At 37.3% G+C, this 27,833-nt stretch overlaps 1 protein-coding gene across 2 annotated transcripts in view; it reads right to left on the bottom strand.

The window, feature by feature from the left end:
* PRKCE (protein kinase C epsilon) overlaps positions 1-27,833 on the bottom strand; it is a 285,862-nt gene that overhangs the window by 172,900 nt on the left and 85,129 nt on the right. For both annotated transcript variants that reach the window (XM_054279512.1, XM_054279513.1), the window contains exon 2: positions 12,710-12,773. In XM_054279512.1, the coding sequence (XP_054135487.1) occupies positions 12,710-12,773 (64 nt within the window). The remainder of the gene's footprint in view (positions 1-12,709; positions 12,774-27,833) is intronic.

The following is a 27,833-nucleotide window of genomic DNA, read 5'->3' as shown; positions in this document are numbered from 1 at the left end:
TGTCAAACCCTCCAAAGCAGTATCTTAACAAAACAAGAGATGAAATTTCTGGTACTGATTGCATCCCACAAGGACTACATGAATAAGTCAAATATTTCTTATATAAGTTAGATGTGCAACTTCCACTAAGTAGGCAGAATTTATGCTCTCTAATAATAAAGACCTGGAATGAAAGTGATTATTTAAAACAAAAAACACAAACCAAAACAACAAAACCCAAACAAACTAGAAATAAAGATTTTAATCTTCAAATCATGAAATCATTAGTTAGTAGAGTTTTCATAAAATCATAGAATCATTTAGATTCAAAAATATCTTTAAGATGTTGCATCCAATCACTAAGCCAGCATTGCCAAGTCCACCATTAAACCACGTCCCTAAGTGCTACAGGTCTTTTAATACCTCCAGGGATTGTGACTCAACCACTTCCCTGGGCAGCATATTTTGATGTACAAATTTTTCCTGATATCCAACCTAAACCTCCCCTAGCACTACTTGAGTCAGTTTCTGTTTTGCTTGGATTTTTATTAATAGTCAATTTGTTTCTGCCAAATTTAGAAGTTTAACCACTGACTAATAACTCCTGCATTTGCACACAAAGTATTTTTGAGAAAGGATTGTAAAAAAGGACCTGACTATAATTTAATAACTACAGACAGCAAAAAGATTTTAACAATAATGTAATGAATCCTTAAAACACATCACACCTTCCCCAACCTAAAAATTTATTTACTAATATGAAACAGGGATAAATCCATTTTATTAACTGCAAGTTCATTACATCACCAAGTGTACTTTCTAGTCTTTCAATTAAGAGTGTGCAGTTAACTCAAGAGAAGATATAAATCTAAATCTCAAGTCCTTTTCCAGTCTTTATAAAGCTCATTCTTTTAAGGAATGCTTATTCTTATATTGCAGCACAATAGACAGACACACTCCAGTTTTCCAGAGAAGTTTGTTAATGCACTGAAGAACCTTGCCCAAAGTCAGGTTCGCAGATGTACAGATCACTTCAGTTATGGGGTTTAACCAGACAATTCCAGACTCAAAATTGTTTTTATAAAAGAGGTTCATTATTTTTATTAATATTTTGCATTAATATTATCTTGCCTGAAGTACTGGATTTACATACATCTCAAAGTGTATTTATTAGAATAACTAAATATTTCTGTTCATTCCAAAAACTCTGAGCACACAAAAACTGCATGCTCTAAAACAAACATCTGCCATTGTGGATATCCACAAAATCTGCTACAACTATGGAGTGTGTACAAATGAATTATAGGAAAAAACTCTTAGAATTCTTTATAAACTTTAACTCTACTTTACTTAAGAAACACTTTATAGCATTTAAAAGTAAATAAAAACTTGGTTAGTCCACAAACTGTTCTAAAACCCAAGTCAATCAGACATTGAAACTCAAGTTGCAGTTGAAAAATTAAAATAACTCCCCATTATTTAAATTTTACTCCCTGTGTTTGCAGCCAATGAGACCTTTTTATTCCTCTTTTTTCTCTGTTCAGCAGCTATGATGTGTGATTCTCATGCTGACATTTACAAAGCACTGAAATGTATGTGATCACTGCTTCTGAATATAATATTAAATATAATGCTAATTGAACACACGGCTGTGCACTGCTGGTTTACTTAGTCAACTGAAATGCAAAGGACTATTTTTGTAAAACTAAGAACTCACTCCCTGAGGCAAAGCATTAAACGTGATCCTAAAATTCTGACCTCTGCTTACGGAGCCCTCTTTAGATGAGAAGACAGTTCCACAGGAGATAAACTGATTTTTACCAAGCCCCAAACTAAGTCCTGACACAGGATTAGCAGGAGAACTGGACTGGTAGATGGGCACTCTTTCAAACAGAACACAGGATGGTTTCAGGTCTTTGTCACACTATAGTTAAGTATTACACCTATTATATCTAGGATTTGAGACCAAAGTCTGAAAGTGATTTTACATTCACAGTTTCATTTTTCTCAAGTCTAAAAAGGAAAGAAGTTCTTTCTTCCTTTCTTGCCTTACGGTACTATAAACGTGCAAATGTAAACGATTACATTGCTCTGAAAAGGAGAAGTACAGCTGCTTCCAGCATTTAGGCAGAGGTGAACAAATACCCTGGGTCACTTTCATCACTACAGAACGTTCATGAATTGCAATGGAAGATGTTTCCTTTAAATGGCCCCATTCACAGCACAGCAGACTTCCAAGGTGAAGTTAAAAAATGCTGCATCGAAGATTTTTTGAAAACAGAGTCTAATAAGGAAGGAAAATACATGCTTCAGAATTCACTGGAAAGATCCAGTTTCCAGGTACTGATCTGGGAATTAGAAATAAAAAAGGAGTATTTCTCAGTGTTCCTTTACAATACTGTAATATAAATAAGATTTTTTTCTTTTAATCTCCTCTGTCTGGGAGGATGAAGCCTCACTGGTGGAACCTGGACTTATTAAAATTCCTCAGATTTATTCAGGTTGAGTATTTTGACCTAGATGTTGATATTCTTTGACCATTTATCAATGCTTAAGCTCAGAGTGTGTGCATGTGTGTAGATGTTACAGAAGCATAGTTGCTCAGAAATATACGTCATCCTTACTATACAAGAACTCAGGGATCTACACAGCATGCAATAACTGCAAGCCTAAAGTATCTGGCAGCTTGTCTGCTAAAGCTGTTAGTACACATTAAAATCTATATTTTACATTATTCCTGACATCTATCATATGTAATTAACTTTTTTGATCAATACATGGAAGACATATGGCAGAAATAATGGAAGCAAACTAAATAAAATAAAATTTATACAAAAAAAAGGACAAAGTAGCAGGCAGGGCGTAGAGCATGTATCTCAGCTTGCTGTACTGCCCCTAGTATAGCCCTTCTAAAAATTCAGACAAATATTGAGAGGGCTTAATCTTCCTTTTTAGACTTTGCAACTTCCTTTTAAAAACTCTAACCTGCAAGTGATGCAAGGTTTGCACAGTCATTTTTAATTCCAGAGACTGCCTTTTACAGAGGCAAAACAATTTTTCCCACCAGAGGTACAGACGGTTCATGAAAAGGCTTGCATAGTTTAACCTTTCAAGACTATACTTAAAGAATACATATCTTGGACACTCCAGCTGTTTATATGACTAAAATTTATATTTTAAAAACAGTAGTAGATTTTCAAGCTATGTTGAAGGCAGTAGACATTTGGTTGATGATACTCACAGAACAAGTAAGTTTTCATAATCAAACTGATGCATGGAATAGCCAGGAACATGGCCAGACCTGTCCTTAATGTGTGTATTTCCTTATTTATCCACCCCTGATTGATTAATCAGAATAGATTACTCCAAGACCTTTTACCTCAATTACTCTAACAACAAACAGGTTTCATTATTGTTGAGAAATCAGGGTGAGGAGGGAAAAGACCTATTCAGAGCATATAACTGCACCAGCAAAAGTGTAGAGCAAAACACTAACAAATCATTAAGAGTAGAGGTTATACATTTTATGAAGTACAACAACAAAAAACCCCCAAAATTCTAATACATGCATTTTCCACATCACGGTATGCAGTGAGCGTTGGACTCACCCATGTTGTCTTCTATTATGAAAAACCAGCCACACACAGATTTCAAAAAATATATCTGTTTCAAAACTTGCTACTAGTTGATGTTTCATTTATGTATGAAAACATCACTATAGCTTTCAGTGTGATACATTTCTCCAGTTTTCTTCAAAAAACACACTAGGCATAGGCAGTTATAAAATTAAACATTCCTATTCCAAAGGCCCTGCATGATTTTGTTAAAAAAAACCCAAAACCCAACATATGGAAATCAGAGCTTTTACTACATAAATGGAAAAGAGAGCGGCAGCAGTTGGGAACATGGCATGTATATGAGTCTCAATCCTTTTTCAGCCTAACACAGTTTTCCTTAAGCAAGTACAAACTCTTCCAGTACAATATGAAGGTGCCTTTAAGCCAAATTTTCTATCTGTGTCTTGCTCCCTGCAAAGCATTTATTTTGGCAAGTGGCAAAAAGTCTGCCAAGGAAAGGTCGCTGATCTTGGCCTGAAAAGCTTGACCCAGCTTTATACAGTAAGGGCTTAGTACAAACACACAATGCTTACCAGATGTTCAATCAGCTAACTGGATACAATCCAAGAGATGGCTATAAATCCAGGGAGAGATGTTCCTTATGAAGGCATTTGCCACACAAAGTTAAATTTATATAAGCACCCTTTGGAGAAGCTCTACACTGAACAGCGCAGTTTAAAAGGCTCATGCACTAACAGACTGAACTGTCACCAAGAGCTGATTTGTGTGTGCACAGATACCTTTCAAAGGAAATTTGGGGTTCAACTGTTCATGGTTCAACTGAGTTAACCTGTAAGGTTCATTTTCCCAAATAAATGCCATAAGTGCCATTAGTCAAGTCAGCATCAACTGGCAAGAGTCAAAAACTTAACATGGACTTAGATTTATTTCACAGTTCCTCTTCTCAGTCTTTCCAGTTACTCACTTGGGTAGCAACACAAAAATATCTGCTCTGTGCTACCAACAGGTAAAATTTGGTCTCAGAAGAAATTCATCACCTACTGCACCAACAAGCAAATGCACACCAGAATCAGGTATTGCACTTATCTACTGACATTAACATACTCTAACAGATTGGGGAAAATAAGAGATTTATTTAGCGTGGTTCATTTGAGATGAGAAAGTTGCTCTGACTGAGCAATGCAACCTACAAATCTCCATATTAGTATAAATGCAATTCTTGGGAAGTGTTTTTAGTGGTTTTTTAGTTTCGTTGGTTGGCTTAAAAAACTAAAAAAAAAAAAAAAAAAAAAAAAAAAATCAAGCTAGAAACTATCTGGATAGTTAAAGATTCCTTATAGTTGTAAAAAAAAGTCATAAAAGATTAATAATTTCAAAAAGAGAAAAAAACCTGAAAAAATAATTTCATTTTTGTAATAAGCATCCACACATCGGCACTGATGTATTTTAGGTTTAAACCAAGTAAGACTCAAGAGAAAAAGCATATTTGTAGCAGCTTTGCATTATCTCTCCTAAGAAAAGAAAATAAAGGCATAGCAGAAGGAGAAAACTTGCAAATCAGTTTGTTTGTTTTGTTTCTTTGATTTTAACCTTTCCCTCAGTTATAGTTTGAATGTGTGCTGATCTGATAATGAAGAAATGAAAACCTGAATGGGGAAAAAAAGTAATTCCCCAAACCCTGTCTACATAAAACCAAAGCTTCAAAGGAAATAGGCTCACAGTTGATATACTACATAAGGAATTTTGAATAGGAAGATTGTGGTTAAGTTTGTTGTTGTTCAGTTTATTGTTGTTTTTCTCTTAAAGCAGGGAAGCCAGCAGAAGGAAAGCCAAAAAAGTCAGTGTAGCACTCTACCTTTATCCAAGCTATGAATAAAACTAAGGACTTTGGGTTGAAGTCCTTCTTACTGAGACTGAACAGAGCAACCAATACATGCCTGGTTTTTCTGGATGTTTTGCTTTACAGTAGGAAGAGAGAAAAGCTATACAATATTGACACTTCCAACCCTGTATGTCCCTGAGCACACAATATTCCCAAGAACTTCCAGGGGAAGCTGCATTTGTAGAAGAGCTTTAACTTGCAAACCTACGTGAGTCAAGTGACCGAAGACAAAAACCACCCAGTTAGCACTGCCAGTTCACCATTGTCCTGTTTACATAGTTTCTGATTATTCTAACTCCCAGCAAAAGCCCCAGCCTTGAGTCTAAAAATGTAATCTTCAGGCGGCTTGCTGAGTCTTAGTAAATAGTTTCCCAAACATTATCCTTACCTCACAGACACTTTACATTGTACCACTGGAAGACTGCTTGCCCCAGTGCCACAACAGATCTTTTTGTGCAGACCCTTTCTGCTTCACCTACAGCTCTGGAAAAGCTACAGAGGCTACTCATGTCCCCCCTGAGAGATCCATACTCTTACTAAACCACTGACTCTCCCCAGACTCCCTAGGGGTCTGCCTAAGACATTTCCAACACTCAGCTTCTTCTCAAACATTAACATTCAGAGAAGAGTAAGAATGTGTGTGAGTTGAATGCTCAATCAAATTCTGGGGAGCAAAATAAGATATAAGTTTTTAATAGTAAATCTATAATGACTGTGACTCTTTTTCCGTGTGTTTACTGAAAGTGAATGGGTTATTAAAAAAAAAGGTTCTTCATCCATAAATTTGGAACAAACCTGAGAATTCTTTCACTGCGGGTTCAGCGCCCCAAGATCAGCAGCTGATGGCTACAAGGAACTGACAAACAAGCAGCCTGTCAAAGTTGTATTTGCAATAGAAGATATTAGTGAAAAAACACTACTCTTCACTAACACAAATTCCTGAAACAACCAAGCAAAAATGCTCCCTGATTCAGACTTTGAGATTTCTGATTAAGCACCTTCCACTGTTTTCTGTTCAAACAGTGCCTGGCACAACAAGATCTCATTCACTGAGCCCTTATAGCACAAGAAGCATAATTAATGATGATGACAATAACAAGTACAAGTACTTTAAGGAAAAGCACTGGCAAATAGCTACATTAGGAATTGTAGAGAAAGTTTGTATCCTGTGGGATATTTTCTATAAACAGATTTTTGCAAAACGATGCTACAACAGGGAACAGAAATGCAATTTTTCTTGCTGCATCAATTCTACCAAAGTTGAATGCCTGAAACAAATCCTCTGGATATTTTGATAAACAAGCTGTATCTATGTTACAGATCTATCAAGTATGGAACAAAAAAATGACATTAAGAAACATTCACTCCTTCTACTAATACTTTTTCTCATGCAGACATTCTCTCCTGATATGCCAATCAACAATAACCATATTTGCAAACCTGAGAGCCTAGTGAGCTAGCAGAACTGGCAAACTTCCTACAAATTCATATATTTTGAATGATGTGAAATACATAACTTGGTGTTGAATTTTAAGGGGTTTTTTTTGCTATTTCAATGCAAAAAGGCCAGAAAATAAATGTAAACAAAATGTTTTCCATTCACAAAATACCATGACTTCAGCTAGCAAGCTTTATTGTAAAATACCACCTTATGTTCTTCATCTTGGGCAACTTTAGTATCTTACAAGCAGATGAATCTGAAGATGAATGTATTAGAAGCTGTGGTATTTTACTGCAATTCATCAGCCCACTCAAAAATGGGCAATCTGTGATTGTACAGAAGAACAATGCCAGAATGCAAATTGGAACATCTAACAATGATAAACAATTACAATTGATTAGACATAGAAAAAGAGTTTTTAATAGTTCTTAAATTTGTATTACATGTTACCTATAATAAACACAGTTAAGAAAAAAAACTAACACGTCAAGGTCATTCTGAAGGTGTCCACAGCTGATTTAATATTGACATATTTCAAATAGTAACTTAATACTTAAGTTGGCAGAAAGTACTGCAAGTAACTGTCTATGTTTGTATCCCACACAAACCAGTAATTTCAAAGAAAAAAGAAACCCTCAATGACAAATGCAGCAGACAGGTCACAAGCTGTTAAATATAGCAGCACCTGTCTTTCAGTACGCATAAAACTGACTTTGCTGAAAATGTTTTTAATCATTCCTCAGGCAATTTACCTCTCTTACCCATTTGTGGGCCATCTGTTACTCCAGTTTGTAAATCGAATCATTGCATCACTGTATTAGTTAAGTTTTAAACTTTAGTCTGCATTTAATCAGCTACACTGGAGGTCTTATGTATTTCTCAAATAATTCAAAAATCTTTACTCACAAAGCTCTGTAAGAACTAAAAGAAAAGGAATGAAAACATAGATGTAAAGACACTGCTAAAGCATGTCAATAACAAAGTTAGTGAGTGCACTTCAGTATAGAAATAGTGCATACGATACAGCAACACTGAATCAATATAGAAAATCAATATGACCTTGCACAACAAGCAGCACTGCAGGAATGAATAAGGCAGCCAGTCTTGCAGATCCTCCTGCTCACTGACAGACTGAGACACAGACACATCCTTCTCCATAGCCCAGGCAGAAGTTCAAGATACAAGACTAAAAACCTGCGCAGCCACAAGTTCCAGTTTGCAAAGTAAGAGAATAAATGCAATGGATCTTTTCCAAGCTAATTCCTTTTTTACAAACATCAGCCCACTATAAACTTTGTTTTTCTTATAACTGCATACATAAAGGGGTCACCAAATGTTCACTTAACAGCAGACTTGAGTGATTACATGCTTTGCAAGACTGACAAACTATTCTGGTAGAATAACAACTGCAGCCACCCACATTTTGATTTGGTTTCCCAAAAGCAAACTATCAGAAATGCTTAACGATGCTATGTGCTCGCATATGTCACAGTACATATCTACGTACCAAATTCCAACAAATCTATGTAACAAATTCCAGCTCATCCTGTTGGTGTGTCAGGTTCTGAGAAGCCACATTTGCTTGTTTGACCAAAGGGGTTTGTTTTTGAAATATCCCTTAAAGTTCTGGGCAGGCAGTTCCCTAAGCAGTTAAAAACACTTAAAGAAACCCAACCAAATTAATTTTTTTTAAATTATAAATAGAACTTTATTGATTAACTGTTGCAGTTAACTGCTCCTGAGTAATTGTTGCAGTTATTTCAGGCTGTGAGCAGACACCTTAGTGCATGTCTACATTTGGGAAGGTTCCATTGGTACAGCTGCTTCCATTCACAGGAAACCAATATAGATTTACTCCAAATGCACAGACCTCTTTTAAATAAAGTCAACCTACAGAAGGTAAATAACCCTGCAGATCAGTACTGGCAAAGGAAGTGTAAAGATGTGACTCACAGGTGTTACAGAAATACTGCTTACATAGCTTCCAATGAAGAATTAAAAAGACTTACTTTAAGAGCTGTTTTCTCACCCTCTTCCTATGTCAACATCACCAAAATGGTAAATTATTTTGCAGAACTGGTTTGGAAGCACAATCTGGAAACCTTCATGCTTTAGCAGAAAAATTTAAATCCTAACTTTTGAGAACATCACCTTCTGTGTGAAAAACAGTTTATTTAGCATTTTCTTTTCAGTATGTGGGCTGGATAGTTCCTACTACAGAATTTACAGAAGATTGCTAAAATAAATAGTTACTCACCATCCCTATCTGTGCAGAAACAAACATTCAGAAACTATAAGGAGTTTCCAAAACAAGATAAGTGTAAAAAGATGATGATAAAAACACTCCTCTTGGGTTTGTTGTTGTTGTTTTAAGCACTTTTCACATAGCTTGCTTTCCACTTCTCAGACTTCAGCATTTTTGTTTTTCAATCTTTTTCTGCTTTAAAGATTAGAACTGAATGGAAGCAAGGTCTAGAAAATTATTTTTTCAGAACAAAACTCAACTCCCTGAAATTTGAACAATCCATTGGAAATTTCAAGTCGCACAGCCAGCGACTCTACTGTTCTTTCTCTAGCTCCATGTAAAAATTTTGGCCAGATGCTGACACTGATATGCAAGGGTGGCTCTCAACAAGTCTGTCTCTGCCTAGGGAAAGGCAGAAATTTCCCTTACCTGCCTTTGCAATCAGCCAGATTTCCATCTGTTCTGCATACCTAAGCCACACAAGTCCATGAATGATTCAGCTCAGACAAGGGGGAGAGGAGGAACAGGAATCATGTGCTTTTGTTGAGGAAGCCAGCTTATAACAATGAACTGTTTTCATTGTTTTGCCATACAAATGCAAATAGTGCAGAGGGATAAGCAATCTGACAGCTGGGACTAAGTGGCAATTGGATTTTAAGAGGTATATGGTAGCAACATAAGTTTACTTTCAATTTATATACCAATTTACTCACATAAAGGCTTGCTTAGAAAATTAGGACTTTTGCCTTTTAGAGGCAGTATGGTAGAGAACGATGCTCTTTGTCCATATTGATTAGTTTAATCCAATCTTAAGTGAATTATACCAAAAGAGAACTTAGGTATCTGTCTGAAAAAGCTTCTAGAAGTGTCAAATAACTGAAGCTACATTACTGACTGCTGGTAACTAGAAACCTGCTTATATAACATTGGAGAAACAAGTCCAATTCTCAGTACATGGCATTACAAGACAAGAGTGGTTGGTGAGTGCATAGTATATTTTTACAAGAAACACACAACTTGATTGCTTCCTTCAGTTAAAATTGTTGCTATGAGTATTTTTATTTTCATAAATTGCCAATTTTCCCCCTCCAAAATTCCAGGTGAAAGAGCGATGCCCATTTGTGCATCAGGAAAAGAATACTATGTACTCTTGCTACTCACAGTGACAACTGGATTGCAAAAAACAAGAGCCCGGTTCAGAAATACGGCCAAGAGCAGCAATCACTTCAACCAACCCATGCCACTCAAAAGTGATGCACCTACTATAACTTCAGATTCCTTTAATATTCAAGAAATACAGATTAACTACAATGAACTAGCACATTGAAAATCATAAAATACCTCACACATTCATTATCTTTACCTACATGTACATAAAATGAAAGAGGTATTTTTGAAACATGTAGAATAAGCTACATCCCTTGTGATCTATATGTTTCCATTCACTACACAAGTTGTTATTCACATAGTTGTTATGTTAAACTACGTGTTTCAATAACATCACTAAATATCCAAAATTATTTACCTCTAATAAAACCATTCAATAATAAGATTTCATAGTATCGCTTATAATGCTATAAAAATGGTTTGCAAACAGTTGTACAAACTTAGTCCGCTTTTCTTTGTGAGTAAAACTGGAACCCTCCTAGAGAACTTTGCAGTACTTCTACTCAACACTTTTACAAGTGGGAAAGCTTAAAAATATACAAGTTCTGCTGTACTTCGTAAGTGCACCAACTTCTCTAATTTCTACCAAATTCACCTCAACTACATGTCACAGCATATGCTGCAGCTGAGATAGCTACAATACACAGAGTATCACCATACAACATCATAATGCTTCAACCCATACAGAACAACACCTTACCACTTCAGAAAGCTGCAAACACTCGCCCTTCTTGTTCTTCAGCCCAGCATTTTATACTCCCCATGTTCCTGCATTCCACCTGTGTGCCCTCTGCTCCCTTTGTGGTTGGTCAGTGCCCCTGGGCACTCCATGGCTCATTGCCTCCAATGCTGCTCACCTGCTGCTCACAGCTGTGCCCACTGGGGATGAAGCTGGGCTGAAGCCCCACTCCCAATTACTGCAAACTGTGTGCCTACAACTACATGCTCTTGGTCCTCCTAAGGCCTCCCCATAAGCATTTCATAAGCTGTTTTCCCTCACTGGCTAGTCTCCATTTATGTATTCCCCTCCAATGCTACTGTAGCGACACAAATTTCTTTCCAAGTGCCTTTCAATGTTACAGGGTAATGCACCACGTAATAAAGGAGGCATTAGGATAGCCATTTTTTACTTTCCTGTGTAAAAGGTTAGAGAGTTTTAAAGCACTTTTGAAGAACCGCATAACACCATTCTTTCTGTTCTCTGACAGTCTGACACACTTGAATGCATCTTGGGATGAAAGAGTAACAGCAGGCTCAGCTGGGTAGCAATTAGCTATCAGAGGAAGGTTGGAAGAACATCTACCTGCCCTATGACAGAGTCACACCAATGCCTTTAACCACATTTAAGATGATCACTGTCATGCCAGTCAGAAATACATGTGGAAACTACTATTTAATTGATATTTTCTTCAATATGCAGGAAGAAAAAATGGTAGAGCACATTTTAGGTGGGTACAAAAAGAGGCTATAAGATAAAGTTTAAAATTCAGGATTTATAGCAATATGTGTTTTTGCAAGCTACTGCTAGTAGCTGGTCAGAGTGCAGCAATTCATTACAAAGAACAGAAAGATAAACATGCTCTTCCACCGTTTCTCCACTGTGCCAGGCAAAATAATTTAATTTCATAGCATTTTGGTTTCAATTCCTGTCAAGGTTCATGTGAATCTTCTTTATGTTCTGTGAACTGACGATAACCTCATTTCAGTGAACTCCATGAGCTACTGGGGGAAGCTGATCAAAGCTGATTGCTGGACATAATTTAAGATAATCAATCATCTAGGCCATTTTGGCAGATCAGGCTGTCACCAAGTGCATGACTAAGGCACACAGATTTGCTTCTTCATAAATTATCTCATTCCTACCATATACCACTTGACTGTTTAAAGTAAGCAGCAGAAAAATTATTTTTAGAATTTTTCTTAAGAATGTAATAAATACTTCCCTTCCATATTTGGGTCATTTTCCAACATGCAACCGTTGTGCCATAAAAATGAAAACATCTCATATAATGACAACATTCTGGTCATTACTTTAGTTGAAATGGAAAAATACCAAATATTAGAATAATTTAAAAAGCAAATAAACTCCTGTCCCTTATTTTTTGACATCTTATCCGTTCTACCTACATAAGTGTTCTATTCTTCCAAAAGCTAAATAATTTGGAAGTTTCCTCTGGAAATTAGTACTACTAAGTGTGATCATTTCATTATGGTCATTTTAGCTGGTATTGTTACCATCAGTGATTAACAGGGTAAGATGAAGTGCAATTTGCTTATTGACTCAAAATGTGTTCATTTTAACTTGAGTTAATACAGATTTGAGGGTATCAGCACACACCACTTCTAATACTTTCATTGCAGAGACCTTTGGAGATTCCATTCACGAAAGAGTAAGATAAAATATTCAAAGTCCCTACCTTCACCTGACGATCCTGAAAGGTCTATGATGACATACACTCTCCCTTCTGGCTCCAAGTCAATCTGTAATCAAGAAGAGAAAAAGAAAAAAATGTCAAACTTAGAATGGTTTCCAAAGCAAGTGACTGCAGATGCAGGAAACCAGAAGTTTCCAAAACTCTCAGTCAAGGTGTAGGCAGGACACATCCTGCACCAATAGAGCCTCCTTTTGCAAAGAGGTGTTGAGAACCCTGCCACCTCACTGGAATTAAAAAGAAGTGTGCACACTTGGAAAGTTTGAGCTCAGTGAATTTTACATTTCAAACATTTAATGTACTGTTCCAACATACATTCGCACCACTATTTTCAAGAAAGTCAAAAAGTGCCACAATTGAGCAACTGTTTTACTGTTATTTATACTGAGCCCAGATATAGAAATGTGGAAAACAACACTGTGACAGCAAGACTGATCAGCTCTGGTCACAGAACGGGGGAAATGAACACACAGAGCTCATACAGACGGTTAACATGTGTTTAAAATACCCCTTTTGTGTCCCCACTGGGAGAAAGAAATACATGCTTTATCCTCTTTTTCTGAAACACAAAATTTGTTTATTTCTGCACCATTCTGGTGGATTTTAAGGAGTCTTTACCCATGAGGAGGTCACTTTCACTCAGCATGAAATACAGGTGCTCAGTATCAAGCTGCTGTACTTCCAAGACAGCACAGTCTATGAGAATAAGCTCTGGTTCAGGCATCACAATGAAGAACTTATTACAGATCTTCCTGTATTTCATCACAAGTTTCATCAGCAAATCTAAATATTGCTGGATTTGAGTATCTTAATGGTACAAAACAAATTAAAAACTATTTTTGCTGCCTCACATCTCTGAAAAATAAAACTGTAACTAAAACATTATGTACTCAGTAGCTTCTGCTCCATCATAGCAGTTGCTGTCACATGATTTCAGAGCCTGAGTGACGTGATGTTCAGTATGTCAATACTGTATTTTCAATCTGTTTTAGTAGCAAAACCATGGAGGTAAGATTGCAAGGGACCTTGTGTGCCAGTGTCAGAACCCAGGACATTCCTCTGGCTGCCATGGAGGACACAAGACCCTGTCATGAGGGCTCAGAGAGCTTGGCACAGAGCCCAAGACCCCTGTGACTTTGATTTAGCCCTTGGAAACAACAATTACCAACCTTATATGAAGAACTACAAGCCACAAAAGTTTAAGTAGAATGATAGTGAATTTATCACAGGGTGAAAAATAGATTTTTTGGGGTTTTTAGAATGGGGGTTCAGGGGGCAAGATGGAGGGATCAGGGCATGTCCAGCCTTGCTCCTTCTCCTTCTTGGCCTCCATCTTCTGCTGTGATGTTGGCACTTTTAGATTGGTTTAGAGTAGAAGCTCACTGTCTAACATAGGTGATATGTATTGGAAAGTAATTGTAAATATTGTACACGTAGTTTTTAGTATAAAGACATAACACAGCCCCGGGGGCAGGCTGAATGCCTCTGACTGTCCTGCTGAGAGGACCTCGGCTGGACAGGAGAAAAAATTTTATAGATAAGGAACAAAAAACAACCTTGAGACCGACAAATGAAGAGCTCTGACTCCTTCTTTGACCGCTGGGCTGGGGAAAGAGTGAGTAAATGAGGGGACATGATGCAAGCTCCTCCTCCACTGAGCACTGCTCTCCAGGAGAGGGCTGGGAGAAGAGTTCACAGGTCCTGCTGATGTCATCGGAACAACGGATCAAGCAAATGATCTCAGCAGCTGTATTGTAAATAGACCAGGCAGGAAATAATGCTAGCAAGGCCAGGGGTTGCTCAAGGGAGAGGAAAATGAAAGCATGGGTGTCTGGTTTTTTATAAATAATAGCATTGAATATCCAAAAAAGTCACTTTTAACAATTCCTGAATTGGCAGCATGAGTTTTGTGAGGGAGTTTTTGGGGAGTTTTTGGCTTTTTGTGTTTTGTTTTAAATAAAGCTGCTGATCTTGAAATACTGCTCCTCTCCCTTTGCCAGTTTTAAACAAGAAAAATATTAGAAGATCAGAAGCACAGGTGCATGAATAGACTTTGATGTCTATGCTGAGGGAGGCTTTTGAAAAACTGCTATAGCACTCAACAGATGGCTGTATTAAAGACAGACATGTCTAATGCTCTGTTTGTATCAGCACTATACACTGTTTGGTTAAGCTTTCAGTAAAATACTTTATGCAGTTCAAATCCCAGAGTGCATGCACACACATAAACCCCCAACATCATCCCCGCAGAACAATCAGGCATCTGGACAAGTTACTGACCACCATCACAAAATCTCAGTTCTGCCCCTTTAATTACAAACAGCATTGGAAGAAACTCAGGAAAAAGACTGGAGGCCTGAAACCAAGTTTCTATTACCCAGCAAGTGGACTATTTAAATTTACATTTTATTAGAAATGATGCTTAGTGACTTTGAATTGGAAATTTTGCTGATGCTCTAAGAAAAATGAACTATTTATAAAAGAAAGTCTTTTATAAAGAAAGCATGTTTCAGTCATCATATGTTCAAATGCCAGTAAGAATGAAATGGACATATTCTTATTTTCAGATTTATGAAATACCCACGTTTCATTTCAGTGACACTGACAGTCTTATCAGTCATATGAATTAGTGCTTTTGCCAGAAGCCAGGAGCTCAGCTGACCCTACATACAAAATGAAAACCCCAACAAAAGCAGAATCCCCTAGACTTAGAGGAACCCTTCTCTTCTTCTCAGGTCTTTCATGTAACAAGCCAAACAGAGGAAAAAAGGACCGATTTAATCTTAATTATTCATTAAAAATGTCTAATTTAATGCCTAGAAACATGACGGCATAAATACCTTCAAAATAGACTACTAGAATATGCATGTTTTTTCTTTTCAATCTGTGCATTAAGTTGTTCTTAGATTCTGCAATGTCATATTATAAATAAGTACCAAAAGATGCATACAGCAGAATCCAAAGTTCCCATGCGTTTTTCACTGAATGCTATGAAAGCTATCACATGTGAAGTGCCCTCAGACACACGTAACCAGAAACAGAAGGACTGGCCAAATTCAGCTGAATAGAACAGGCATCCTTGAAAGCAATGGAAATAGTCTGATCACAGCTATTCTGATTCTGGCCCTTCTCTTTGACTAAAAATACTTCTCTCTGAATGCAGCCTAGCATTTATACGTGCAGAGAGAACTTATGAGGAGACATCTAAAAAAGACTTTACTGCTCAAAAGGAAACAGGGAACAAGATGCAAACTAGGGATGGGACAGAGGAGTTGATACAAGAGCAGCTTTGCTGTAAGCAAAACACATTGCAAAATATGTGCCTTGCATACATACATCACATCTGCCACATGCAGCAAAAGATGCAACAACTGTGACTGAGAAAAATCTTTGATCACCAAAATATTTTACCTTCTTATTGACCCATGCTGTTGCTGTGACTTTTGCTGAAATACAGTTTTAGCATGTGCAAGTAACATTAATTAAAAAGGTAATTTAAACAGCTTCTATATTGCTCAAATAAGAACTGTGGCAGCATACTGAGATGAGTACAATCATTGCTGGAAAGCAGCACAGATAATCAAAAACTCCAGCCTGAATAAAACCTTTTAGTAGCCTGTTTCAGGGAACAAAAGGCAACCATCCATAAAACCAGACATACTTTCAGAGGAAAAAACCCATGTTGAAACCAAGGCCAAGCTTAGCATATTGAAGGCATTTATATAGTTTCACAGTCATTAATGGATTTTATTTTCAACACCCTTCTGAGACAGTTCCCCATATGCAAAATGAGATACTCCCAAAGGCACAAGCTAGACTAAATGACTTTCTGGCAAGTAATACAAGAAGCCTATGGTTAAACAAGAACTGAACTCTGGTCTCTGGAGGCCCAGACTGCCCACTGGACCATTCCTCCTTTCCTCAGTTAGGCTTCACTTTGTCCAGCAATCCTGTCTTCCAGCAGTATCAAACACTACCAAGAATTCTTTTCCCCTCTTTTTTTTAGACAGCCTTAATGGGTACATATCGAGGAAGCAATTTCTTTTCTTTTTCGTTCAGATAATCCTCATCAATAAAAACAATACCAAACAAAGTTTGCTGAAATATTTCTCTGCAGCATTTCCAATGGATCATAAATCTTCGGTAACCTGGAGTAATGGAAAATTTAATGAAACTATGCAGAAGATTGTGAAAATGGCCCAGATTTTCCTCAAGGTTTTTTTTTTTTTTTGCAAGTTTTTAACTCCTTAGTGTTCTGAAAAACTGAGCCCTAAACTCAGCTAGAAGTTCACCATTTTCTTCCTCTCAGGTGTAAGACATTATTTCCCATCCCTAAAAACATAAAACTTGGAGGGAATTCTCTTAGATGTGTTCTCTTAGATTCTCTCTGTGTTCCAACACAAGGATGTCACCTGAGATTTAGTGCACTGTACTCATTTAAAAGCCAACTTGTCTCAAGAGAAATTTAACGACAGTCATTGACATAAATCCAGATCTGAAATAAAAAAGGAGTGGACAAATGCAAAATTTGAAATTCCTAAAAGCAGAAAGGTTAAGTAAGTTTTACTCTGATCTCCCTCAGCTAGACAGTCTGGGAAACACAGCAAAACCCCTTCAAACCTAAAGCTGTTGAGGATTTTGGCAACAGTATAAAACTAAATGGACTGTATAAGCCATAGAAAGAATTAAATCATAAAACCTGCTTTGCACCTCTTCTTGTGATGTTCTAGGATTATCTGATATTTGGGTAGCTTAAAGCATAAACCTCCAAGCACATGATCTGTCACTGCAGATGGTTATTTGATTCATGTCAGACCTGGGAAGTCAAGATGGTTTAACCCTTCCTGAGAGCAGCATAACAAAGTTTCTTGTTGAACACACAACTTCTCTGAAAGAAGAAGGAAAGAGATTGTGCTTAAATTGTTGATAGCTGGAAAGGCTGAAGGGGGTGGTTCCCCTGTCTGTTGTTTTTAGAGGTATTTGCCAATTTTGCTAAATATTATTTCCATGTAAATGCATATGAAAATCAGAACAGTTATAATCTAACAGAAAATTACTGGAAAGTCTGTGCTGGTCTTTTGCTCTTTAGCCACAGGATTTTTGTGATTCAATTTAAATAGTTAATAGAGTACCTATTTTAATTTATTTGATAGAAAATAGAACATTAACAGTGATACTTTTCAATACAGCCAAAATGACTGCAGCCCAAATAATTAAAAACCTTTTAAACTCACCATGATTACTGTAATGGAAGCAAACTCCTGACCAAAGGAGCAGCCAGATGTATGATTAAACTTGTAAACTTGTCCCAGCATTTACACCTGAATCCCTATCAAGCTCATCTGAAATGAACAGGTTTGCATAAGCTCCATAAGGTCAGCAAAATAGCTGAGCAAATGTTATTTATTAATAGTATCTGAAAATTAATAATTTTACACATTACATCATTAATTACAGGAGTAAACTTGACTTTCAAAAGAAATTACCCAGAAAACATACTGAGAAAACTTCCTTAGAATCTCCATGTACCTCCATGATGTTTTTCACCCCACAGCCTCTTGCTCTTCTGGCAAAAGCAGCAGGAAAATTTGGAGCCAGTGTACTGCTACAATGTTCACAAATCTGCCTTTCATTATGAACATTACATATTTGATTATTATAATTAGAGAGAAACCTAACACAGCTTGACGCATTGTAATTGACCACAATGATATACATAAAGGTTCAGAAATTCTGGCCACAGGGGATTCTATCAATTATTTACTCATACTCAAAAGTCAACAAAGAAACATCAAACATCTTGCATGACCTACAGAAAACATCAAACACTTTTCAGTGCCAGACACATGCACTGACATAATACAGAGCAGCAGCAGCCAGGGAGAAACAAGATTCAGCTGAAATAACCCACAGTATTCAGAAACCAATTCTAAAACAAGGATCCTTCCATTACTTAATAAAGCATATAGTGATGTTTAGTTGTTGTGTCCTGAATCACATATGATATGGCCTTGGTCTTTCATGATCTGTTGTGCCTCAGGCCTCCCAGACTCCAAACAAGATGCATTTTTGAACGCATAGCGACGCATGCACATGTGTTTGAGCACAGGCACATCTGCACTGTCAGAAGTAACATATTCATTTTTATGCATTAGAAGGACCAACAATGTTTACAGACCACAGTGCTGAGCCTAGGGTGTTCAGGGCTCATTTTCTTGTAGAACCCAGAAAGTGAACCTGGACAATTGGCTCTGTGTACATGGAACAGACAGCAGAGCAGTACAAACGACTGCAAAGGCATCGAGCAGCACGACCACAGCAGGGTCACTGCATGAAACCAAGTGTCTGACTCCATGATCAGAAGCAAGGAAGATGTTATCTTTACTTCTTTGAAAGCTTCAGAAGGTGGAGACTATGTACAAGGTATTACCTTTTATTCCAGTATTTAAGAATTATACGGCAAACTGGTTAGAGTTTCTAAACACCTACAATCACAATTCATGATGAAGGGAAATTAATCAATGACAGAGAAATCTCTTCATGAGCAGAAAAACAAGTCAATGACCTTAAGAGATAAGGCTGCCTAGATTAACTATTCCATGATACAGAATATCATGACCTGCATGTGAACAGGTCAATGGAAACTCACTAGCATGAGTGTCCCAGACACAAGTGTGTGCTACTTGTTGCTTTAATTAGCCCAGTACAGTTACTCTGATGATGAAAATGTATCCCATTTTTAAGCCTTATGAAGACAGGGGAATAAGCCAAGGTTATGTAGTATTTTTTCACTGTACTAAAACTGTATCTATACTAGAAATGGACGTGGCATTATTTTAGCAATGGTAAGAAGGATAATATACAAAGAACCTACACAAGCCCAGAGACAACGTGAGGTATAATGTGTACAAGTTAGGTTTGGCTGAGCAACGCCCAACTAGACTTTTTGAGTGAACAGAGAGACAAACCACCTACTGAACAAAAGCCTGCATAAAGCCATTCTCTTGAAACATCTGCTAAATGTATTTCAAGAAAGAAAAGAAACTCTTCAGAGCAAAACCACTTTCCCAAACAGATGGTTATTTGATTTAAGAATAAGGGAATTGCATTGTGTGTGGGGAATTGCATTGTGTGGCAAGATCTGACCTGTAATTTCTTCACAACGCTTTTCAAAATGTATCTCTTAATGCACTAGTGCAGTGGCACTCTCCAAACCACAGGGAAATAATTAACTGTCACAAAGTATTTAAAACATGCTCGTTGTCTTGGCTTAGGGGCATTTTTTAAAGTCATGCTACAGAACTGCAACCAGAAGGGAAGTTACCTTACACCCAGCAATAAAAGACAGAGCAGGGTGGCAGGGCTGCCAGCACGCAGTCGTTAGCCAATTACTACATGTTAAAAACTGAAAAAGGCTATCAAATTATCTTACCACAGTACAATTTCAGACAACCACTTGCTCACATGCCAAAGCCAAACACATAGGTGGTACATTTGTTCAGTCTCAGGAATCACCTAAACATGATGGTATGTGGAGCTTTTCAAAAATTACTTTAACCAGATATTTGGAGTTTCTCCTAAATTACAATAATAGTTCCTCTGAGTAGACAACTTTTTAACGCTTTGCACAACGATAATGAAATATGTGTCTGTATAAAAGCAAGTACATGGATTGACTGGCAATTTGTCCTGGCCACATAAAATTGTTTTGGTGGACTGCATACTTTTTTCCTTAATTCCTTAAGTAATTCTCACAGTTCCTTATGTCCTTTAAGCAAGAATTTCTGCCTAAAGACTTACAGATTAAGATACTAAAGCAACATTACATACTTCCGGTAAAGATATATTTCTTCTCTTTATTGTCAAAACACTCCTTTCTTGCACTCTCCTGCCACATATACCCTGGGAACTCAAGGTACTATACAGTAGGCAATATCCACATAGCATTTCTGTACAAAGAATAAAGGAAATAACTGTGCTTATTTTCAGATCTCAAATCAGGAAAATTAACAACTGGAAGATCCAAGAATACAGTGTAACATATTCATTTTTTGTGTACTAGGTATAAATTAAAATTCTTCCTAAACAAGATAAAACAATCTTCAAAGACAGGATATAAGTAGTCCTAGGAAATGGGGATATTAGATGATGTTAAGTTGCCCTTCAGTTTTTCTCTTGTTATTCCTATTCTAATCCTCTGGAAAAAAAAAAAAAAACCAAAAAACCAAAACCAAATGAAATAAAAACCAAAAACCAAACCAAACCAAACAAACAAAAAAAATAAAAGCACACCAACAACATCCAAAAAAATCCAAACAAACAACCAAAAAAACCCACCACAACCAAAAAAACCCCTGAAAGCCCACAAAATTAGACAACTCTGGAACTTGCCTATGAATCAACTGTGTTTCAAACCAAAGATCAGGAACATCAATGACACCTGGTTTGAGTAAAGCTTTCATCTGCCTTAGAGCAAAGATCTTCCCAGATATTAGAAAATAAATAAAGATTACATGAACCTCAGCCCAAACTAGGCAGATACTTCAGAATTCACTTCTCAGACCCTTTCCGCAAGAGGTTCACATTTCCAGCCTCTCAAACACTACTGTGCAATACCTGTCAGGAACTTTTGAGAGAAGTCCAAATGAACTTACAGTCTTCAGCGGGCCAAGAATGCAGCAGGGAGCTGAATCCACTTCGGTTCAGCTCTAGCTCAGGCTCACTTGTAAGTAGAGCTGTGCTGGCTTTGTTTCAGCTAGCAACAAAACTCACATCTAGGTTTTGTTTCAATTAAAAACCCCGGAACATTAAAACAACCACTGCTGTTTATGGGTGAGAATTCAGTTCAGCTCCCTGGGAAGAAAGGAGAAAGGCCTTTCTTATCTGGAAGGCAAGCACATTAAATGTACTCTCCATTTGCATTCACCACAGAAATTAATCCTCCATTAGGAAGCAAACAGCTTGAATCAATATGCTGCAAATGGACAAACTGTACTTCAGTGACACTTGCTGGAACTTTTAGGCAGCTTGTTGATGTGCAGCACCAGCATCAGCTGCAAGCCAGAGTGCATCAGCAGAGAGAAATAAAACTCCTCTCTCTTGCCAAGCTGATATAGATATGAATGAGATTCCCTCTCTCCACAACCCTCAACTACAGTGGCCGAAACTACAGAATATGCAATTAGGACAGCTCTAGGGGTGTGCCCAGAGGTGCCTATGATCTTAGAAACCGCCTATGAAGAAGACTAAGTTCTTTCCCTCAAATTCCCAGAAAATGAAAAATATCTTATTTTTTAAACATGCCTCTAAAAGCTATAAAGACTTTCCTGAAAATTCCCCAGTATCCAAACTCCTCCTCTATCTGTGCAAAACTGGACATTTAACGTGACAAAATCCCTGACCTCCTTTGCAGTTTACCTTAGTGTACCTTTCATGAAATTTGGCTGGTGATCAACTTGTCAGCACTGTGTCACCTCACACAGTGATTGACTCGAGCTTTTTGTTTCAAGTCTCACCTTGGCACCCAAAGCCAAAGCAGAAGGTCACAGGGCTGGGCTCTTTGACCCACCCAGATGGTCAAACTGCTCCGAGGCAGTGCCTAAGTGGGGCAGCTCTGGGGACCACCACTAGGCAAGAAACAAAGATCTACTTCAAGAGTGCAGAAATAAAGAAAGCTGCAGAGATAAAATAATGCAGGTTTTGAAACATCTTCAATTAAAAACTACATGTGAATGAGAAGAATAAAGGATGGAGGGAAGGAGACACAGGAACATGCAGAGACAAAAATTATATTTACAGCTCAGAAGTAGCATGAAGTTGTCATGAGGAAACAAAAGCTAAGCTAAAATTACTATAAAATCATTCTAACAGTTTTCTTTTGAAAATATTAACCTCTTTAAACCTCCTTCTTAAATCTGAGAATGCTTCTTGTTACTATCTCAATGCTTCTTGTTACTGTCCTGCTACGTCAGAAGACACAGTTTTATCCCAAACATAAGGGACAAGCTTTTAAAAAGTAATAAATAAGTTTAAAACAGTTTTTTGATCAAGACAACAAAACCATGCTGACTGACTTAAGAGGTTTTATTATTCATCCAGGGAGTTGAAAGCTTGTCATTTGTTAACATAAAATGTCTCTGTTCAGTTATCCTTGCAATTGATAATTTTAGTAACTTTAAAAAATGTGTCTCCTACTTTCCCTTTCAGGTTCACTACAGATACATCTCTATTTTCAAGGAAAGAAACTGAAAAGCAAAGAGGGAATAGTTACCTTATAGAATTATCTAAATTTGGGTTAGAAAGAAAAGGAGGTTGCAAAAACATAATGAAAATATTTGTTTCCCAGCTACAAAAAAAATCCTCCACCAAAGACAAAGATGTAAGCATAAACACACAAGGTTTAAAAATTACAAAGCAACATTCTTCTGCTGGGTTACGAAGATGGAAGGAAAAAGTATGTTCTACACAAATATTCTCCATGTCCTTTCACATGTGTATCTGTAGCTTGAGTTTCTTTACAACAAACACTGACATTATAATAAACAAACACCTCATGATATACAAACCACAATGTTATACAGAATTGGCATCAAGTATTTAAACAAAAGCATCCTTGCTGGAAGCACCTCTCCTACTTACAGCCTGTCAAGAATTGCATTGATTCAGAGACTTTGATCAAGGTAAGTTCTACAGAAATTTGAAAGCAGAAAACAGAAGTAAAGAAAATAAAATACAAGCTTCTTGCAAAACTATCTGTGCTCTTTTTTTTTTTTTTTTAGTATCTTCCTAAATGCTTGTTTAGCTTAGAATGAAAGCCTTCATTTTGCCCTCACACTCTGTGGCACAAGCGGGAATTGCACAAAGTGGCTGCTGTGCAGGTAAATTCATCCTTTCCTGCACTGAGCACATGCAGCAGCCCCAGGGCAGGTTTAAGTGAGGATGTTTGTAACAGTGTGGGAACTGAATGCACCTCTCAAGTCTCAGTTCAATATCTAAACAGAAAGATCATTGCTGTTTTCTAAGGGAAAATGGTATTTCTAACATCTTGTAACAAATAAGAATTTTGCCAGTTAATGTGGCAGTTTAAAGCAAACAAAATTAGTCATATTAGATATGCACGATTATGCAACCACCCCCCAAAAAATAAAATCAAGAATAGCACTAAAATACTTAAGTTTCTTGGACAACTACCCAGAATTGAGAAAAAATGCCTCAAAAATTTGAAAGAAAATGTAACCCCAAATGCTATCTTGTGTGCCTTCTAAAAAAATTGCCAGAGGAACTAAAAAATTAATTTCTATAGGAAAACATCATTAAGACATTCTCTATTTGGTTCTACTTTTTCCTGTGTTTAGAAAGTATCACAATAAGATCTTTACATACCATTACATTCATAATGTTGAGGGGTTTTTTCCAACACAGTTTTTGTGTTGCTCTGATATTTTATCCTCTGTTTAATCATCAGATTAGAAAGATTAATGAAGCTAATTCTGTTAACAAAATGGCTATCCTGAGGACTACAATTATCTGTGATTCACTTGGACTTCCTCTGCAGCTTTAGCCATAACAAACCCAGAGCAGCTCCAGGACTCCTCAGATGTCAGCTAGAGAACACTTTGTTTAAACAACAGCTAAACAGAACACTGTTATAGTTTGTTCTACTCATGTTTAAATGCAAAAAAGAAAACCAAGTAAAATAAAATTCAGTAGCTTTACACACACTGCCAGGCTACCTATATTGCACGAAACAGATAGGCCAGAATGCAACATCTTGAATACAGAGACTACAGAAAAGGAAATGGCAAAAATAGCCACTACTATTATTATGGTTCCTGAAAAGTTAGACAGCACAGTCCACCAGCCAGAAGTGGCACACCAGGAATAGATATATCTTCAAAACTCCCTAGGAAAAAGACATGTTCTGGTGCATGTGGCATTAAGTGGCATTTTTCTTTAGCATTTCTTTTCATTGACTGCAGAGCTTTAAACAGAATTACATTTGGCGTTCTCACAAGTTAGATACGAGTTTGACATGAAAGACGATGCCTGTTAAGCCTTTTAAAAATCTCACTCTTTCAGATATCCAGAAAGTTTTCCAGTATTTCCTGGATTTAGGAAAAAAAATTAAAAACAAAAAAATAACAATTAAAAAAACCAAAACAAAACAAAGCAAAAAAAACCAAAACCAAAAAACAGCCATGAGACAGTCTTTCTTGTATTGTAGGGATTTGGATGTTCCTCTTTTAGTCCATGAGGAAACAGGAAGCGCAGAGTCATTTACGGTTTTGTTCTTAGAAAAAAAAAATTATAATTCAAAGCCTTCAAACCCATTTAGGGGGGGAGGGTTGGGTTGGTTTTTTTTTTCTTTTTTTTGTTTTCAGTGATGAATACAAGAGCATTTGCTATTCAGATTTGAGTAATTTCTTTGCAAGAGCTCAAGTTAGATTTCATACAGCCTGATAGAACTCCTGGAACTTGGCTCAAGGTAGCTGAATAATTCTTGTTCATTTAGCTCTTAAAATTTAGTTCCAAATGCATAAGAACCATCCAGTTCTGCTAATGGAAGGCACAGCATGCTGCCCACTTACTCTTGTATTGAACCAAGTAAGTAGAGCAAGGCTAACACCTGTCTTCCAAGAAAGGCTTTCAGTCTTTTCTGAACAATATCTAGGGATGAGGCATCTGCTAAATCCTTTGCTAACTGATTTCATCAATTTATCAATCAATTCAATTTCATCAATTTATCTTTCAATTTAATGAAAGAAAATGTGTGCTATCCTGCCCATTTTAATCTGCCTGGATACCCCTCAGTTCTTGTACCCTTTTGAGAGTAAAAAGCTCCTTATTTTTTTAATAGTACTTTACATACCCAAATTAAGTAACCTCCCATTGTTCTTTTTATTTAAAGTAAATCAGTGAGCTCAAAGTCTCTGAATTCCTCCAATATATGAATGCTTTCAGAAATCCTACTGTGAGCTCTGCTGTTGATTTGCTGGGTCACCCTGGGCAACAAATTTTATTCACCCTCCATGCGCCTATTTCACCTTCTATTATTAGTCTTTATTTAGAGTACAAATTCTTAAAAGTTCAGGCTCTCTTTAATACATTTGTGCAATTAGGCCCTCATGTTTTTACCACTATATACACTGGGGTTTGCAGGTTCTAAGCATGCTGCCATGCTAAAAAGCTGAACTGTTAAACCTACTAGGAGTAATCAAGCATTGGTGCAGCCCAGTGATAGCCCTGCACCTCAATCTGCTATGGTGCACCCATCTCTTCCTGCAAAGCATGGAACCTTATCACTTGACTTACAAATAAAATTTCCATTTGGGGTTTGCAGCGTGAGGCTTAGCAATTCTAATTCCACACAGAGAGGGCAGAGAAAGGACTTGCAGCAGGTCTGTCTGGCCTTCAGTACACTTTTTTCCTTCAATTTCCAACTAGTTTTTAAAATGTCGACCACCCATAATCCTCCCATGTGCAGCCTACAGAAGAAGGAGGAATAATTTCACACCTGGGGGAAGTGCCATGGAAAATCTGTCAGCTGTAGCAAGGGTGGAGGCAGGCAGGAGAGGCTTCCTCAGGCATGGATCTAAGTTTTGGATGCTCTTGTTCCTCATTCCTCCATGACTGGCCTACAATTTTCATCTGCTTTATCCCACACAGCTCGCAGAACTCTCTGCCTTGGACAACCCTATCACCAAAACTTAGTTGTACCCAGGTTTGCTTCAAAACTCTCAAAGCATTCTTATCAGAGAAAAACTCAAGAAGTGATCTGAAATGGGAACTACATACTTAAGATTTTCTAAAAACGTACAAAAACAGTTCCCAAAGATTTGCTTGACCACAGTGACAGCACTCATCCCTTTACCCCAGAGACTTTAAGGACAGAAGAGGTGGGAAAGTTACCTGTGTATTGGGGAGGAAAGTTTTTGTGGGGGTTTGGGGGGTGGAGATAGGGGATGAAAGGGAGGGCAGTGGTTGTTTGGCTTTGAGTGTTTTTGTTCTGCCCCCCTTCCCTGTTTTTTTAGTGCAGTGTATTTTCCTTGTGAGTAATTGAGATAAAAATGATTAATGCACAAATATGACCTTGTTTACCATTTCGAACACCCCTTTAAGTAAGGTTTTTTTGGGGAATCCAGTAGATGTTTGTGATGTCTGTGTAATATTCCAGAGTAAGAGAGTTGGACTGCTTCCATTCCTGATTCCCTGACCCCATCCTATCTGTGCTTATGGCTCAGACAAGCATGTTGCATTTTAAATTTCCTCAGGAATCTACACAGTTTCTCTTTTGGCTTGTTTCAGATTTTGTTCTCTGTAAAGCAGCCAACTTTAAAAGTGCCTTCAATTTCTCCTATTTCCAAACCACTCCTCCATCAAGGAAAAGGGCTTCCTCTCTAAAAATTCAATGTACATATACATTGTAATATGCAGGGTAATAAAGTTGCTAACTATTGAATTTAGGTATGCAGCAGGATCCAGTAATGATGAAAGGATGACAATGTCAGCATTCTCAGAATCTGGCTCAAATAGTACTTGGGATTCAGCCATAAAGATGTGACTAATTCTCCAGAATCTGGTAGTTTTTCTTATACTGGCCTTAGAAAAAAATAACAATAAGAGATTATGCATCTTTGGAATTGTGTTCAGAACACAACCAATTTAGCAGCATTTTCCATACTCCTGAGGAATTGCTGGGGAAAAAATGCAAAAGTTGTTTTACTGTTAAAATTGCTTTAAGATCACTGGTTAACCCTTTGTTTGTGGGTTTTTTTTAAATTTTGTGAAAACCCTATAAAAATCAGGTTAAATCTGAACTGTGACCTGTTGTCATTTTCATCTCAGATCATTTAGAAAGAAAATTTTTTCATGAATAGTCACCACAGTAAAACCTGAAACATTACCAGGTATTTTAGAAAGCATTTTTAAAAGTGCTTTCGTGGCATTTTTTCCAGTTCAGGATAAAGGTGAGCACTGAACTCTGGCATTGAGAGCCGCCACTCCTGAGACAGCCAGGATCCTCCAGGCATCCAAGGGGCATCTCTACAACAGGTACACCCCAAAACACTCTACAGGCAAGCAGAAGGCACAGCCTGGCAGCCACACTGCA

This window comes from Melozone crissalis, unplaced genomic scaffold (assembly GCF_028551555.1).
Source record: "Melozone crissalis strain CALT ecotype California unplaced genomic scaffold, PUWL_Pcris_2 ptg000027l_1, whole genome shotgun sequence".
Taxonomy (NCBI): Eukaryota; Metazoa; Chordata; class Aves; order Passeriformes; family Passerellidae; genus Melozone; species Melozone crissalis.
The sequence above is the reverse complement of the archived record's forward strand: the minus strand, read 5'-3'. Positions and strand labels throughout refer to the sequence as shown.